The 14,423-nt window shown below is 47.6% G+C and overlaps 1 protein-coding gene across 1 annotated transcript in view; it reads right to left on the bottom strand.

Annotated features, from left to right (window-relative positions):
• Positions 1 to 12,651, bottom strand: part of LRRC27 (leucine rich repeat containing 27) — a 93,930-nt gene extending 81,279 nt beyond the window's left edge. Inside the window, exons 1-2 of the mRNA XM_068255057.1 lie at positions 12,590 to 12,651; positions 2,629 to 2,815 (exon numbers count right to left, since the gene is read on the bottom strand). Coding sequence (XP_068111158.1) covers positions 2,629 to 2,802 — 174 coding nt within the window. The 5' untranslated portion in view covers positions 2,803 to 2,815; positions 12,590 to 12,651. The remainder of the gene's footprint in view (positions 1 to 2,628; positions 2,816 to 12,589) is intronic.
• Positions 12,652 to 14,423: the final 1,772 nt, after the last annotated feature.

Genomic DNA, 14,423 nt, shown 5'->3' with positions numbered 1-14,423 from the left:
ACCCCAAGACCTCCCTCTACCGATGCCTAACCCTAAGGCCTCCCTCTACTGATGCCTAACCCTAAGACCTCCCCTCTACCGATGCCTAACCCCGAGACCTCCCTCTACCAATGCCTAACCCTAAGACCTCCCTCTACTGATGCCTAACCCTAAGACCTCCCCTCTACCGATGCCTAACCCTAACACCTCCCTCTACTGATGCCTAACCCTAAGACCTCCCTCTACTGATGCCTAACCCTAAGACCTCCCTCTACTGATGCCTAACCCTAAGACCTCCCTCTACCGATGCCTAACCCTAAGACCTCCCCTCTACCGATGCCTATTCCTAAGACCTCCCCTCTACCGATGCCTAACCCTAAGTCCTCCCTCTACTGATGCCTAACCCTAAGACTTCCCTCTACTGATGCCTAACCCTAAGACCTCCCTCTACTGATGCCTAACCCTAAGACCTCCTTCTACTGATGCCTAACCCTAAGACTTCCCTCTACTGATGCCTAACCCTAAGACCTCCCTCTACTGATGCCTAACCCTAAGACCTCCCCTCTACCGATGCCTAACCCCAAGACCTCCCTCTACCGATGCCTAACCCTAAGACCTCCCTCTACTGATGCCTAACCCTAAGACCTCCCTCTACCAATGCCTAACCCTAAGACCTCCCCTCTACCGATGCCAAACCCCAAGACCTCCCTCTACCGATGCCTAACCCTAAGACCTCCCTCTACTGATGCCTAACCCTAAGACCTCCCCTCTACCGATGCCTAACCCTAACACCTCCCTTTACTGATGCCTAACCCTAAGACCTCCCTCTACTGATGCCTAACCCTAAGACCTCCCTCTACTGATGCATAACCCTAAGACCTCCCTCTACTGATGCCTAACCCTAAGACCTCCCTCTACCGATGCCTAACCCTAAGACCTCCCCTCTACCGATGCCTAACCCTAAGACCTCCCCTCTACCGATGCCTAACCCTAAGACCTCCCTCTACTGATGCCTAACCCTAAGACCTCCCTCTACTGATGCCTAACCCTAAGACCTCCCTCTACTGATGCCTAACCCTAAGACCTCCCCTCTACTGATGCCTTAACCTAAGACCTCCCTCTACTGATGCCTAACCCTAAGACCTCCCTCTACTGATGCCTAACGCTAAGACCTCCCTCTACGGATGCCTAACCCTAAGACCTCCCTCTACGGATGCCTAACCCTAAGACCTCCCTCTACTGATGCCTAATGCTAAGACCTCCCTCTACTGATGCCTAACCCTCAGACCCCATTGGTGCTGCCTAAACTTAACCACCCCCTGGTGCCCAACCTTAGCCAACCCCCCCATCGTGGTACCTAATCTTAACCCCCCCCCTGCCTAAACTTAACTAACCTGTGCCTAACCTTAACACACACCCCACCCCCCTTGTGCCTAACCTTTACTCCCTTAACTACCCCACTGCTGCCATAGGCGGCAATAGTAATGGATGCAATTAACAGTAATTCTGGCGCCCAATAAATAGAGATAGTTAGCCATAATTACTGTTCGTTGCTACCAATCGGGGCTTTTACTATTGTGGCCTATGGAGCAGTGAAGTACCCAGGGAATCTGACAACCGGGGCCCATATGCAATTCACTTTTTAACAGTTTTCTCCTAGGAGATATTTTCACATTTTTTTTTAAATAAAATGCCCTTTAAATTACCAGCAAGCAAACAAATACTCAAAATAATTTTTACAGCACTTTTACACCTACTTTTTGGTAGTTTTTCCATTATAAAGTGTGAAAAAGTTATTTTAAATTGAATATGAAAAATTATCTCCTAGGAGAAAATGCAGTAAAAAAGTGAATTGCATGTGGGCCCTGGTGCTGATTACTTACACCCAACTCCCCCCTGCAGATATCACCAGTGCTATCACATGCTATTAAAAGAAGCCACTAAAATCTGAAAAGAGGAAAGGGTCATGGAGGAAGACAACAGGGTGGGAGGGGGAGCTTCAAAAAGAGATAATAATACCTGCAATCAAGCTAATCTAAATTGATTGGAGATTGCTTGTCTGCTATTATCATAAGTCAGCACCTGTATCACTGGCTTCTGCAACCGCAGACTGCCCTGCATTATTGATTAATTACTCTGTTCAGGATAAATAATCAATAGTCTAGGGCACTCTGGTATTACAGCATCAGTGCACATGGCTACTAATGACAGGCAACTTCTGAAGCTCTAAACACATCCTGCCACCTCTCCCTGCTAATGTCCCAGCTACAGCACAGCAATCATTCTCTCTACTCACCCTGCTGCTCTGCACATTCACCCACTGCAGGCTGTGTGTAGAGAGCGAAGAGACCCATTGCCCATGGGACAGGAAGGGGGAGGGGTGCTACATCTAGTGCAGGAAGTAGTACAGTCCTCTGCACTGCCTGCTGCTATTTTTCCAAATATTGCCCAAAACTATGAGAAAAAAGGTCCCAGGTGGAAGAATACAGTGAGTGAGCACCACAGCGGCGCCCCTAGCCATGGCTACACCCTGTGCTGTGAGCACCTGCAGCCCTATGGTAGGTAAGCCACTGCTATGGAGGCGCCATTTTTAGCAACGCTGCTTCAGCCCCATAGTTACCTAATCTCTCAGAGTATGTAGTAACGTACCTTTAAACAAGGGTAGTTCCTGTAGTGTTCTTCAGTCAGATGAGAAAGCTTTCTCTTACTTAGGTCCAAAATGTCAGATGATTTGGCTTCATTTGTTGGTTTCCCTGAGATAAAACCAGACTTTACAATCCCACAGTCAGAATCACCGCTGGGATCATCTGCGGTGGGCTCCATAGGGCAACAGTGCCTGTAAAAAACATAGAAGCTATTTAAAAACGCAGAGATTTGCAAAGTGCTGTAACCTATACTAACAGTTTTGTTTTCCCATGCACTTTTAGATAAGAGAAAGATTGCTTTTGATCGGCTGTTATTGTATTTTGAACTTCGTGTCTTTAAATAAATATGAAAAATGTAGACGCAGTGGCGGACATACGGCCGTGCAGGCCGTGCCACCGCACGAGGGCCCCTGAAGTTCCGTTGCTTCAGGGGCCCATTAAGTATTGCTGTTTTTTTTAAAATTATTATTATTATTTTTTTTTTCTGGGGGGCCCCGACTCCTATCCTCCCCCTCTCACCTCGGGGCCCCCCCCCTCATGCCGCGGGCAAGCGGCAAATACAAGAAGTTTCCGGGGCTCCGGGCAGGCGCTAGAGGCTCAGCGGCCGCTTGGTCTCCGATGTCTCCAACTCTGTATACTGCTCGCTACTAAACCAAAAAGTAGCAAGCAGTATACAAAGTTGAAGACACGGGAGACCAAGCGGCTGAGCCTCTAGCGCCTGCTGGAGCCTCGGAGACTTCCTGGATTTGCCGCTCTCCCGCCGCGCATACTGGGAGGGGGGCCCCCGAGGTGAGGGAGGGAGGGAGGATAGGAGTCGGGTCCCCCACCCGGATAGCTACCCACCCACCCGGCTACCTACCTACCCACCCGGCTACCTACCCACCCACTCGGCTACCTACCCACCTACCAGGCTACCTACCCACCCACCCGGCTACCTACCTACCTACCCACCTGGCTACCTACCTAAAGACCCACCAGGCTACCTAACCACCCACCCGGCTACCTAACCACCCACCCGGCTACCTACCCACCCACCCGGCTACTACCTAACCACCCGGCTACCTACCCACCCACCTACCTACCCACCTGGCTACCTACCCACCCACCAGGCTACCTACCCACCCGGCTACCTAGGGGCTACCTACCCACCCACCCACCAGGCTACCTACCCACCCAGCTACCCAGCCACCCACCCGGCTACCTACCCACCCACCAGGCTACCTACCCACCTGGCTAAGGGCTACCTACCTACCCACCAGGCTGCCTACCTACCCACCCACCAGGCTACCTACCTACCCACCCACCCACCTGGCTACCTACCCACCCACCCGGCTACCTCCCTAACTGCCCACCCGGCTACCTACCTACCTACCGGGCTAGTTACCAACCCACCCACCAGACTACCTAACCACCCAGCTACCTACCCACCCACCTAACTACCCACCTGGCTACCTACCCACCCACCAGGCTACCTACCCACCCTGCTACCTACCCACCCACCAGGCTACCTACCCACCCGGCTAAGGGCTACCTACCTACCCACCCACCAGGCTGCCTACCTACCCACCCACCAGGCTACCTACCTACCCACCCACCAGGCTACCTACCTACCCACCCACCCACCCGGCTACCTATCCACCCAACCACTCATGGGAGCTGCGCCGGATGGAGGCTGGGACAGAAGGTCTGCTGCTGCAGGTGAGTAAATGTTTTTTTTTATTTATTTATATTAGAAGGTGTATGTTCTGCGCAGGTCTGCCGACATGATTGCACGTATTTTCTTGGCAGGTCTGCCGACATGATTGCACGTATTTTCTGGGCAGGTCTGCCGACATGATTGCACGTATTTTCTGGGCAGGTCTGCCGACATAATTGCACGTAGTTTCTGGGCAGGTCTGCCGACATGATTGCACGTATTTTCTGGGCAGGTCTGCAGACATGATTGCACGTATTTTCTGGGCAGGTCTGCCGACATGATTACACGTATTTTCTGGGCATATCTGCCGACATGATTGCACGTATTTTCTGGGCACATCTGCCGGCATGATTGCACGTATTTTCTGGGCACATCTGCCGACATGATTTTCACCAGTAAATGCACGTAATGAGAGACAGCTTTTCACCAGTAAATGCACGTAATGAGAGACAGCTTTTCACCAGTAAATGCATGTAATGAGAGACAGCTTTTCACCAGTAAATGCACCTAATGAGAGACAGCTTTTCACCAGTAAATACACGTAATGAGAGACAGCTTTTCACCAGTAAATGCATGTAATGAGAGACAGCTTTTCACCAGTAAATGCACGTAATGAGAGAAAGCCTTTCACCAGTAAATGCACATTAGAGACAGCCTTTCACCAGTAAATGCACGTAATGACAGACAGCGTTTCACCAGTAAATGCACGTAATGAGAGACAGGTTTTCACCAGTAAATGCACATAATGAGAGACAGCTTTTCACCAGTAAATGCACGTAATGAGAGACAGCTTTTCACCAGTAATTGCACGTAATGAGAGATAGCTTTTCACCAGTAAATGCACGTAATGAGAGATAGCTTTTCACCAGTAAATGCACGTAATGAGAGACAGCTTTTCACCAGTAAATGCACGTAATGAGAGACAGCTTTTCACCAGTAAATGCACGTAATGAGAGACAGCTTTTCACCAGTAAATGCACATAATGAGAGACAGCTTTTCACCAGTAAATGCACATAATAAGAGACAGCTTTTCACCAGTAAATGCACATAATAAGAGACAGATTTTCACCAGTAAATGCACATAATAAGAGACAGATTTTCACCAGTAAATGCACATAAGGCAGCTTTTCACCAGTAAATACACATAATAAGAGACAGCTTTTCACCAGTAAATGCACATAAGAGACAGCTTTTCACCAGTAAATGCACGTAATAAGAGACAGCTTTTCCCCAGTAAATGCACATAATGGCAAACAGCCAGCGTCCTCAGTATATGTAGCCAGGGATATATGTGCCCAGTATATGTAGCCAGAGGTATATGTCCCCAGTATATGTAGCCAGAGGTATATGTCCCCAGTATATGTAGCCAGAGGTATATGTCCCCAGTATATGTAGCCAGGGGTATATGTGCCCAGTACATGTAGGCAGGGGTATATGTCCCCAGTATATGTAGCCAGAGGTATATGTCCACAGTATATGTAGGCAGGGGTATATGTGCCCAGTATATGTAGGCAGGGGTATATGTGCCCAGTATATGTAGTCGGGTATATGTCCCCAGTATATGTAGGCAGGGTATATGTGCCCATATGTAGCTACAGGTATATGTCCCAGTATATGTAGTCAGGGTTATATGTGCCCTCTATATGTAGCCAGGGGTATATTTGCCCAGTATATGTAGGCAGGGTATTTGTGCCCAGTATATGTAGGCAGGGTATATGTGCCCAGTATATGTAGCCACAGGTATATGTCCCAGTATATGTAGTCAGGGTTATATGTGCCCAGTATATGTAGCCAGGGGTATATGTGCCCAGTATATGTAGCCAGGGGTATATGTGCCCAGTATATGTAGCCAGGGGTATATGTGCCCAGTATATGTAGCCACAGGTATATGTGCCCAGTATATGTAGCCACAGGTATATGTGCCCAGTATATGTAGCCAGGGTTATATGTGCCCAGTATATGTAGCCAGGGGTATATGTGCCCAGTATATGTAGGCAGGGTATATGTGCCCAATATATGTAGGCAGGGTATATGTGCCCAGTATATGTAGCCACATGTATATGTCCCAGTATATGTAGTCAGGGTTATATGTGCCCAGTATATGTAGCCAGGGGTATATGTGCCCAGTATATGTAGGCAGGGTACATGTGCCCAGTATATGTAGCCACAGGTATATGTGCCCAGTATATGTAGCCAGGGTTATATGTGCCCAGTATATGTAGCCAGGGTTATATGTCCCCAGTATATGTAGCCACAGGTATATGTCCCAGTATATGTAGTCAGGGTTATATGTGCCCAGTATATGTACCCAGGCGTATATATACCGACCCGGCTACCTAGGGGCTACCTACCCACCCACCCACCAGGCTACCTACCCACCCACCCACCAGGCTACCTACCCACCCAGCTACCCACCCGGCTACCTACCCACCCACCAGGCTACCTACCCACCTGGCTAAGGGCTACCTACCTACCCACCCACCAGGCTGCCTACCTACCCACCCACCAGGCTACCTACCTACCCACCCACCCACCTGGCTACCTACCCACCCACCCGGCTACCTCCCTAACCGCCCACCCGGCTACCTACCTACCTACCGGGCTAGTTACCAACCCACCCACCAGACTACCTAACCACCCAGCTACCTACCCACCCACCTAACTACCCACCTGGCTACCTACCCACCCACCAGGCTACCTACCCACCCTGCTACCTACCCACCCACCAGGCTACCTACCCACCCGGCTAAGGGCTACCTACCTACCCACCCACCAGGCTGCCTACCTACCCACCCACCAGGCTACCTACCTACCCACCCACCAGGCTACCTACCTAAATGGCTACCTATCCACCCAACCACTCATGGGAGCTGCGCCGGATGGAGGCTGGGACAGAAGGTCTGCTGCTGCAGGTGAGTAAATGTTTTTTTTTTTATTTATTTATATTAGAAGGTGTATGTTCTGTGCAGGTCTGCCGACATGATTGCACGTATTTTCTGGGCAGGTCTGCCGACATGATTGCACGTATTTTCTGGGCAGGTCTGCCGACATGATTGCACGTATTTTCTGGGCAGGTCTGCCGACATAATTGCACGTAGTTTCTGGGCAGGTCTGCCGACATGATTGCACGTATTTTCCGGGCAGGTCTGCAGACATGATTGCACGTATTTTCTGGGCAGGTCTGCCGACATGATTACACATATTTTCTGGGCATATCTGCCGACATGATTACACATATTTTCTGGGCATATCTGCCGACATGATTGCACGTATTTTCTGGGCACATCTGCCGACATGATTTTCACCAGTAAATGCACGTAATGAGAGACAGCTTTTCACCAGTAAATGCACGTAATGAGAGACAGCTTTTCACCAGTAAATGCATGTAATGAGAGACAGGTTTTCACCAGTAAATGCACGTAATGAGAGACAGCTTTTCACCAGTAAATACGCGTAATGAGAGACAGCTTTTCACCAGTAAATGCATGTAATGAGAGACAGCTTTTCACCAGTAAATGCACGTAATGAGAGACAGCCTTTCACCAGTAAATGCACATTAGAGACAGCCTTTCACCAGTAAATGCACGTAATGACAGACAGCTTTTCACCAGTAAATGCACGTAATGAAAGACAGGTTTTCACCAGTAAATGCACATAATGAGAGACAGCTTTTCACCAGTAAATGCACGTAATGAGAGACAGCTTTTCACCAGTAATTGCACGTAATGAGAGATAGCTTTTCACCAGTAAATGCACGTAATGAGAGACAGCTTTTCACCAGTAAATGCACGTAATGAGAGACAGCTTTTCACCAGTAAATGCACGTAATGAGAGACAGCTTTTCACCAGTAAATGCACGTAATGAGAGACAGCTTTTCACCAGTAAATGCACATAATGAGAGACAGCTTTTCACCAGTAAATGCACATAATAAGAGACAGCTTTTCACCAGTAAATGCACATAATAAGAGACAGATTTTCACCAGTAAATGCACATAATAAGAGACAGATTTTCACCAGTAAATGCACATAAGGCAGCTTTTCACCAGTAAATGCACATAAGAGACAGCTTTTCACCAGTAAATGCACGTAATAAGAGACAGCTTTTCCCCAGTAAATGCACATAATGGCAAACAGCCAGCGTCCTCAGTATATGTAGCCAGGGATATATGTGCCCAGTATATGTAGCCAGAGGTATATGTCCCCAGTATATGTAGCCAGAGGTATATGTCCCCAGTATATGTAGCCAGGGGTATATGTGCCCAGTACATGTAGGCAGGGGTATATGTCCCCAGTATATGTAGCCAGAGGTATATGTCCACAGTATATGTAGGCAGGGGTATATGTGCCCAGTATATGTAGGCAGGGGTATATGTGCCCAGTATATGTAGTCGGGTATATGTCCCCAGTATATGTAGGCAGGGTATATGTGCCCATATGTAGCTACAGGTATATGTCCCAGTATATGTAGTCAGGGTTATATGTGCCCTCTATATGTAGCCAGGGGTATATTTGCCCAGTATATGTAGGCAGGGTATTTGTGCCCAGTATATGTTGGCAGGGTATATGTGCCCAGTATATGTAGCCACAGGTATATGTCCCAGTATATGTAGTCAGGGTTATATGTGCCCAGTATATGTAGCCAGGGGTATATGTGCCCAGTATATGTAGCCAGGGGTATATGTGCCTAGTATATGTAGCCAGGGGTATATGTGCCCAGTATATGTAGCCAGGGGTATATGTGCCCAGTATATGTAGCCACAGGTATATGTGCCCAGTATATGTAGCCACAGGTATATGTGTCCAGTATATGTAGCCAGGGTTATATGTGCCCAGTATATGTAGCCAGGGGTATATGTGCACAGTATATGTAGGCAGGGTATATGTGCCCAATATATGTAGGCAGGGTATATGTGCCCAGTATATGTAGCCACATGTATATGTCCCAGTATATGTAGTCAGGGTTATATGTGCCCAGTATATGTAGCCAGGGGTATATGTGCCCAGTATATGTAGGCAGGGTACATGTGCCCAGTATATGTAGCCACAGGTATATGTGCCCAGTATATGTAGCCAGGGTTATATGTGCCCAGTATATGTAGCCAGGGTTATATGTCCCCAGTATATGTAGCCACAGGTATATGTCCCAGTATATGTAGTCAGGGTTATATGTGCCCAGTATATGTACCCAGGCGTATATGTGCCCAGTATATGTAGCCAGGGGTATATGTGCCCAGTATATGTAGGCAGGGTATATGTCCCAGTATATGTAGGCAGGGTTATATGTGCCCAGTATATGTAGCCAAAGGTATATGTGCCCACAATAGCTAGCCAGGTGACCCCCCCCCCCCCCAGCAGGAGGACAGCAGCGCAGTGGAGGAAGAGCTGTGGGCAGCGGTGGAGAAGGGGGGCAATCTCCCCCCCCCTTCCCTCACCTTAGTGCTCTCCCTCCCTCGCTGACTGTCCCCTCCTGATCTAAGTGCTGAGTGGCTGGCTGGCGGCAGCGAGCGGAACTTTCCTGCGTCTCGTCGCCGGCGCGGGATGATTTGCCGCTACTCTGGTCTGGTCCGGCGCAGGGGCGAGATGGAAGGTAAGTCCCGCCCGCTGCCGCCTGCCAGCCACTCAGCACTTAGATCAGGAGGGGACAGTCAGCGAGGGAGGGAGAGCACTAAGGTAAGGGAAGGGGGGGAGATTGCCCCCCTTCTCCACCGCTGCCCACAGCTCTTCCTCCACTGCGCTGCTGTCCTCCTGCAACAGGACGGGAGGCCGACTGGCCGCCCTTACGGACACTGCTGAATTCCTTACGGAATTCACGGGCAGCTTATTTTGTATCAAAATTTACGGGCTGCCCGTAAATTTACGGGCGGTTGGCAACACTGATCTGTCCTAAAGTGAAAAGTGATAAGCATCAGCAGCACTTCACCTCTTCCCAAGACACACAGTTTATCCTATCATAGCTCTGGGGAGCCTGACTGAGAGTTCCCTGCCTACAAGAAATAGACTCTTACCCACAGCAGAATCAGTTTCTTGGAAGTGAGAGCCAATATCTGCAAACCACAATCTCTGTACATGCTGCTTGTGTTTCATCATGGCAGGCAGTATATACATTTTGTATAGGAAAACTACCAATGTTTTCACAAAAATAAGACATCCCCTGAAAATAAGTACTAGCACATCTTTTGGAGAAAAAATTAATATAAGACACTGTCTTATAAGACACTGTCTTATTTTCGGGGAAACACGGTACACACACACTGTACACACACACACTGTACACACACACACACTGTACACACACACACACACACACACTGTACACACACACACACACACACACACACACACACACACACACACACACACACACACACACACACACACACACACACCTTTCCTGCACAAAGGATGCAGTTCCTCATTGGCATTTTACTGGATACTGTTAAAAAAAATCATGTTTAATCGCAGGCAAATGACTACTCTAACAAAATAGCGCTAAATCACTGACAAATGCACATATCGTGCGGAAAAATGCAAGCCGGAATCTGATCGCTCTCAAATCGGTAGAAGTAAATTTGGGACCCTGCTAGCAGCGGAAGTTTGTGCGCAGCCATAGGATTGAGTGGCCAATGTTTATCAGGTGCTGCAGGAACCCAAATCACCCCTCAATGCCACTATTTCATTGTGTGCCTACGGCAGCAACAAAAAATTACGTTTTTTTTATTTTATTTTTTTGAAGCGATTGGAGGTGGGGGCGGTGGTTAAAGAGACACTGAAGCGAAAAAAAAATGATGATATTATGATTTGTATTTGTAGTACAGCTAAGAAATAAAACATTAAGATCAGATACATCAGTCTAATTGTTTCCAGTACAGGAAGAGTTGAGAAACTCCAGTTGTTATCTCTATGCAAACAAGCCATTAAGCTCTCCGACTAAGTTAGTCGTGGAGAGGGCTGTTATCTGACTTTTATTATCTTAACTGTAAGTGAACTGTTTACTTTTCCTCTGCTAGAGGAGAGGTCATTACTTCACAGACTGCTCTGAAAGACTCATTTTGAATGCTGAGTGTTGTGTAATCTGCACATATTATAGAATGATGCAATGTTAGAAAAAACACTATATACCTGAAAATAAAAGTATGAGAATATTTTCTTTGCTGCTAATCTTCTAGTAATTATTTATAGTACTCAACCAATTCACTATATCATATTTTTTTCCGGTTCAGTGTCTCTTTAAGGTTAAGTTTGTGTGTGTGTGTGTGTGTGTGTGTGGGGGGGGGGGGGGGGGGGGGGGAGGGGTTGTTAGGTGTCAGGGGGAGGGTTCTGTGAAAGAGAGTAGGGTGAAATTTAGCTATAGTAAAATATCGGTATGTAATACCGATATTTTACGATCCTTCTTTACACTTTAAAGGGTACTTTAACTGAAAGATAAACAATACGTTTCGCTTACCTGGGGCTTCCCCCAGCCCCCTACAGATGTCCTGTGCCTGCGCCGTCTTAAACCGATCCTCCGGTTCCACGCAGGCAGCTAGTTTCGATCTCAGCAGTGCGCTTGCACGACTCTGGCCGCACGCCTACTCGATTGTGCTCCCGCCACCGTGGCCGTCCTGAGCAGGCGCAGTATGTGTACCACTTACAAACGTACGCTTAGCGTGCATATTGCGCCTGCGCAAGACAACGATGGTGGCACAATCGAGTACGTGTGCGGCCATAGCTTCGCAGGCTTACTTTGGTCAGTCGCTGAAATCAAAACTAGCTGCCAGCGGGGAAACGGAGGGCCGGTTTGAGGCGGTCTGGGTACAGCGTGCTGGGGGAAGCCCTAGGTAAGCAAAACTTTATTCATTTATTTTTATCTTTCAGTTAAGGTTTCCTTTAATAGTAGAATATCTGAAAATCGGCTTTTCTGTGCGCCCAAATTTTCGGGCGCCTTTTTATTACGTACAGCCCCCAAAAAAACACAAACAAATCGCAAATTGCAGTTAATAGGCCTGAAACATAGTTCAAGAAATATTTATCTGTTTCCCAGACTGAGGCTTCATCTCACAGTGTGTATGCCTAGCTACAGCTCTGACAGCCAGACAACTGTGAAGCAATGGAGGGCAGAATCATTAAGTAACAGTGGCTGCACCTCCATAAGGGGAATAATCATTGCTCTTATAGGTGCAGCTCCTATTTCTCAATCAAATAAGACATGATGGGGGTGGGGAGCGCTAGAGAATCTGGCACGAGGCATAAAGTATCATAAAAGACGTTCGGCGCACGAATCGTTTACCTGCAATCCGCAGCAGCCCTGCTCCCAGCACGTGCGCGCCTACGTCACAGCCCGGGCAGCAACAACGCGTTGCCGGGGAAACGGAGGATGTACGCCTGCCGGATAGAGCCAAGAAGCATTTAGGCTTTTAGCGCGAATCTAAAATGTTTCTGTGAGCTGGCAGGGGCAAATCTGCTGCAGCAATGAGAGCAGAGGGGAAACAAAATCCAATTCTGCCAGAACTAATGTCATCATGTATAAGAAACAGAGAAACTACTGGTTCAAAAAGTACATTCCAGCATGCCAGGATTGTGTATTAGTGACTAGCATTCATCTGTAACTTATGGGCACTGCATTCTGTTTGTGGACCTGAACTCTTGCGCAGGACAGTAGGAAAACAGAGAAATGCACCCTGTATGTATTTAGAGTTTAGATCTGACGAAGGCGCTGAGCGCCGAAACGCGTAATGACGTCACACGCCGATTGACACTCCAGCGACGCCCACCCACCAGTGAGAGGATTCCCTGTCATCGGAAACCGCGCTGCTGGCCACAGCGCATCATCCCCCACTGCAGAGGCAAGCGGCTGGCAGTCCGCTGAGATGCGATTTTTATCACTCATGTTTGTGAGTATAACTTTTAATTGTTAATAAAAACTCCTACACATTTAATGCACTATGGCGCGCTTCATCTTCTTTTTGTATTTAGAGTTTAGCCTGTCTAATTCACCCTCATCTGGGACTAATCACAAGTTGTAATTTGATCTCTGTCCTGTGTCACCTGACTGCCACAGCAGTGCAGATAGTCGGTAAACATAGGTTGTTAACCCTATGAAAGCAGGAAGTGGAAACAACTTCAGATTTATTGTAGGATTTGTGTCAGCTGTAACAAAGAAATGTTTTTGTTTAAAGGTTATTATGCTGTTACTTATCCTTTAGCCCTGGAACCCACTGTAAAACGCAATCGCTAATCGCAAGCGCTAGCAATTTGTATGAGAAGTTTGTAAGCGGTTTAATGAGCGTTTTAGGGAGCGATTTTAAAAAGTGTTTCAATTTGCCAGCTTTTGTGTAGCAATTAGCGTTTTAAAGTCTGATTGGTCCTTTCAATTAATTTTAATTTTGTTACAGTGTGCAGTAACCTGAAAACGCTAGCAAAATTACTCCGTGCAGGTTTTGCTGAGCGATAGCGCCAGCGATGATATACTTTACATTGAAGCGCTAACGCTCTCAAAATGCTGCATGTCCTGCGCTTGCGATTTTCTGAATCGCAATCGCTCCAGTTGAAGTTGCCCCATTCATTAACAGTAGCTGAGCGTTTTTACAAAACACTAGCATTTTCAAACGCTCCAAAAATGCTCTGAAAATCGCCCTTGTGGGTTCCAGCCCTTAGAGCAGAGAGGAAGCTCTGCATTTAAAGTCCGCTTTAACATTGTCTCAGCTTTAATCTGTCTCAGGTTCAAGAGCATGAAGTGTTAGTTTGCTTGCTTGCTGATAAGTGTAGGTTGAATAGGGACCAGTCCTACGGTGGGAACCTTAGTGCTGGTGAATTTCTCTAGTACAAAAATGCTGCACTTAATTTTGAAAGAGAAGATCCTTGTTTTTTCCAAACAAATACAAATATGCAACCTGGGTGTTTTTATTGCTAATTTGGTTCCAGCTTACTCTGTGTGTTTTGTTAGCAGAGGGATAAGTAAACCTGGGAGATTGTAAAGTTAAACATTTAGATACTTACCTCGGGAGCTGGAAACCTCTAGATCCTACAGAGACTTCCCCCAGCCCCTCTGTTCCTCTGTTCCAGTGCAGAGACCCTTGAAGTCGCAAGGACCTCGCACACACTGTGCAGGCGCAGACTGCTCT

This window comes from Hyperolius riggenbachi, chromosome 10, assembly GCF_040937935.1.
Source record: "Hyperolius riggenbachi isolate aHypRig1 chromosome 10, aHypRig1.pri, whole genome shotgun sequence".
NCBI classification, from domain to species: Eukaryota; Metazoa; Chordata; class Amphibia; order Anura; family Hyperoliidae; genus Hyperolius; species Hyperolius riggenbachi.
The sequence above is the reverse complement of the archived record's forward strand: the minus strand, read 5'-3'. Positions and strand labels throughout refer to the sequence as shown.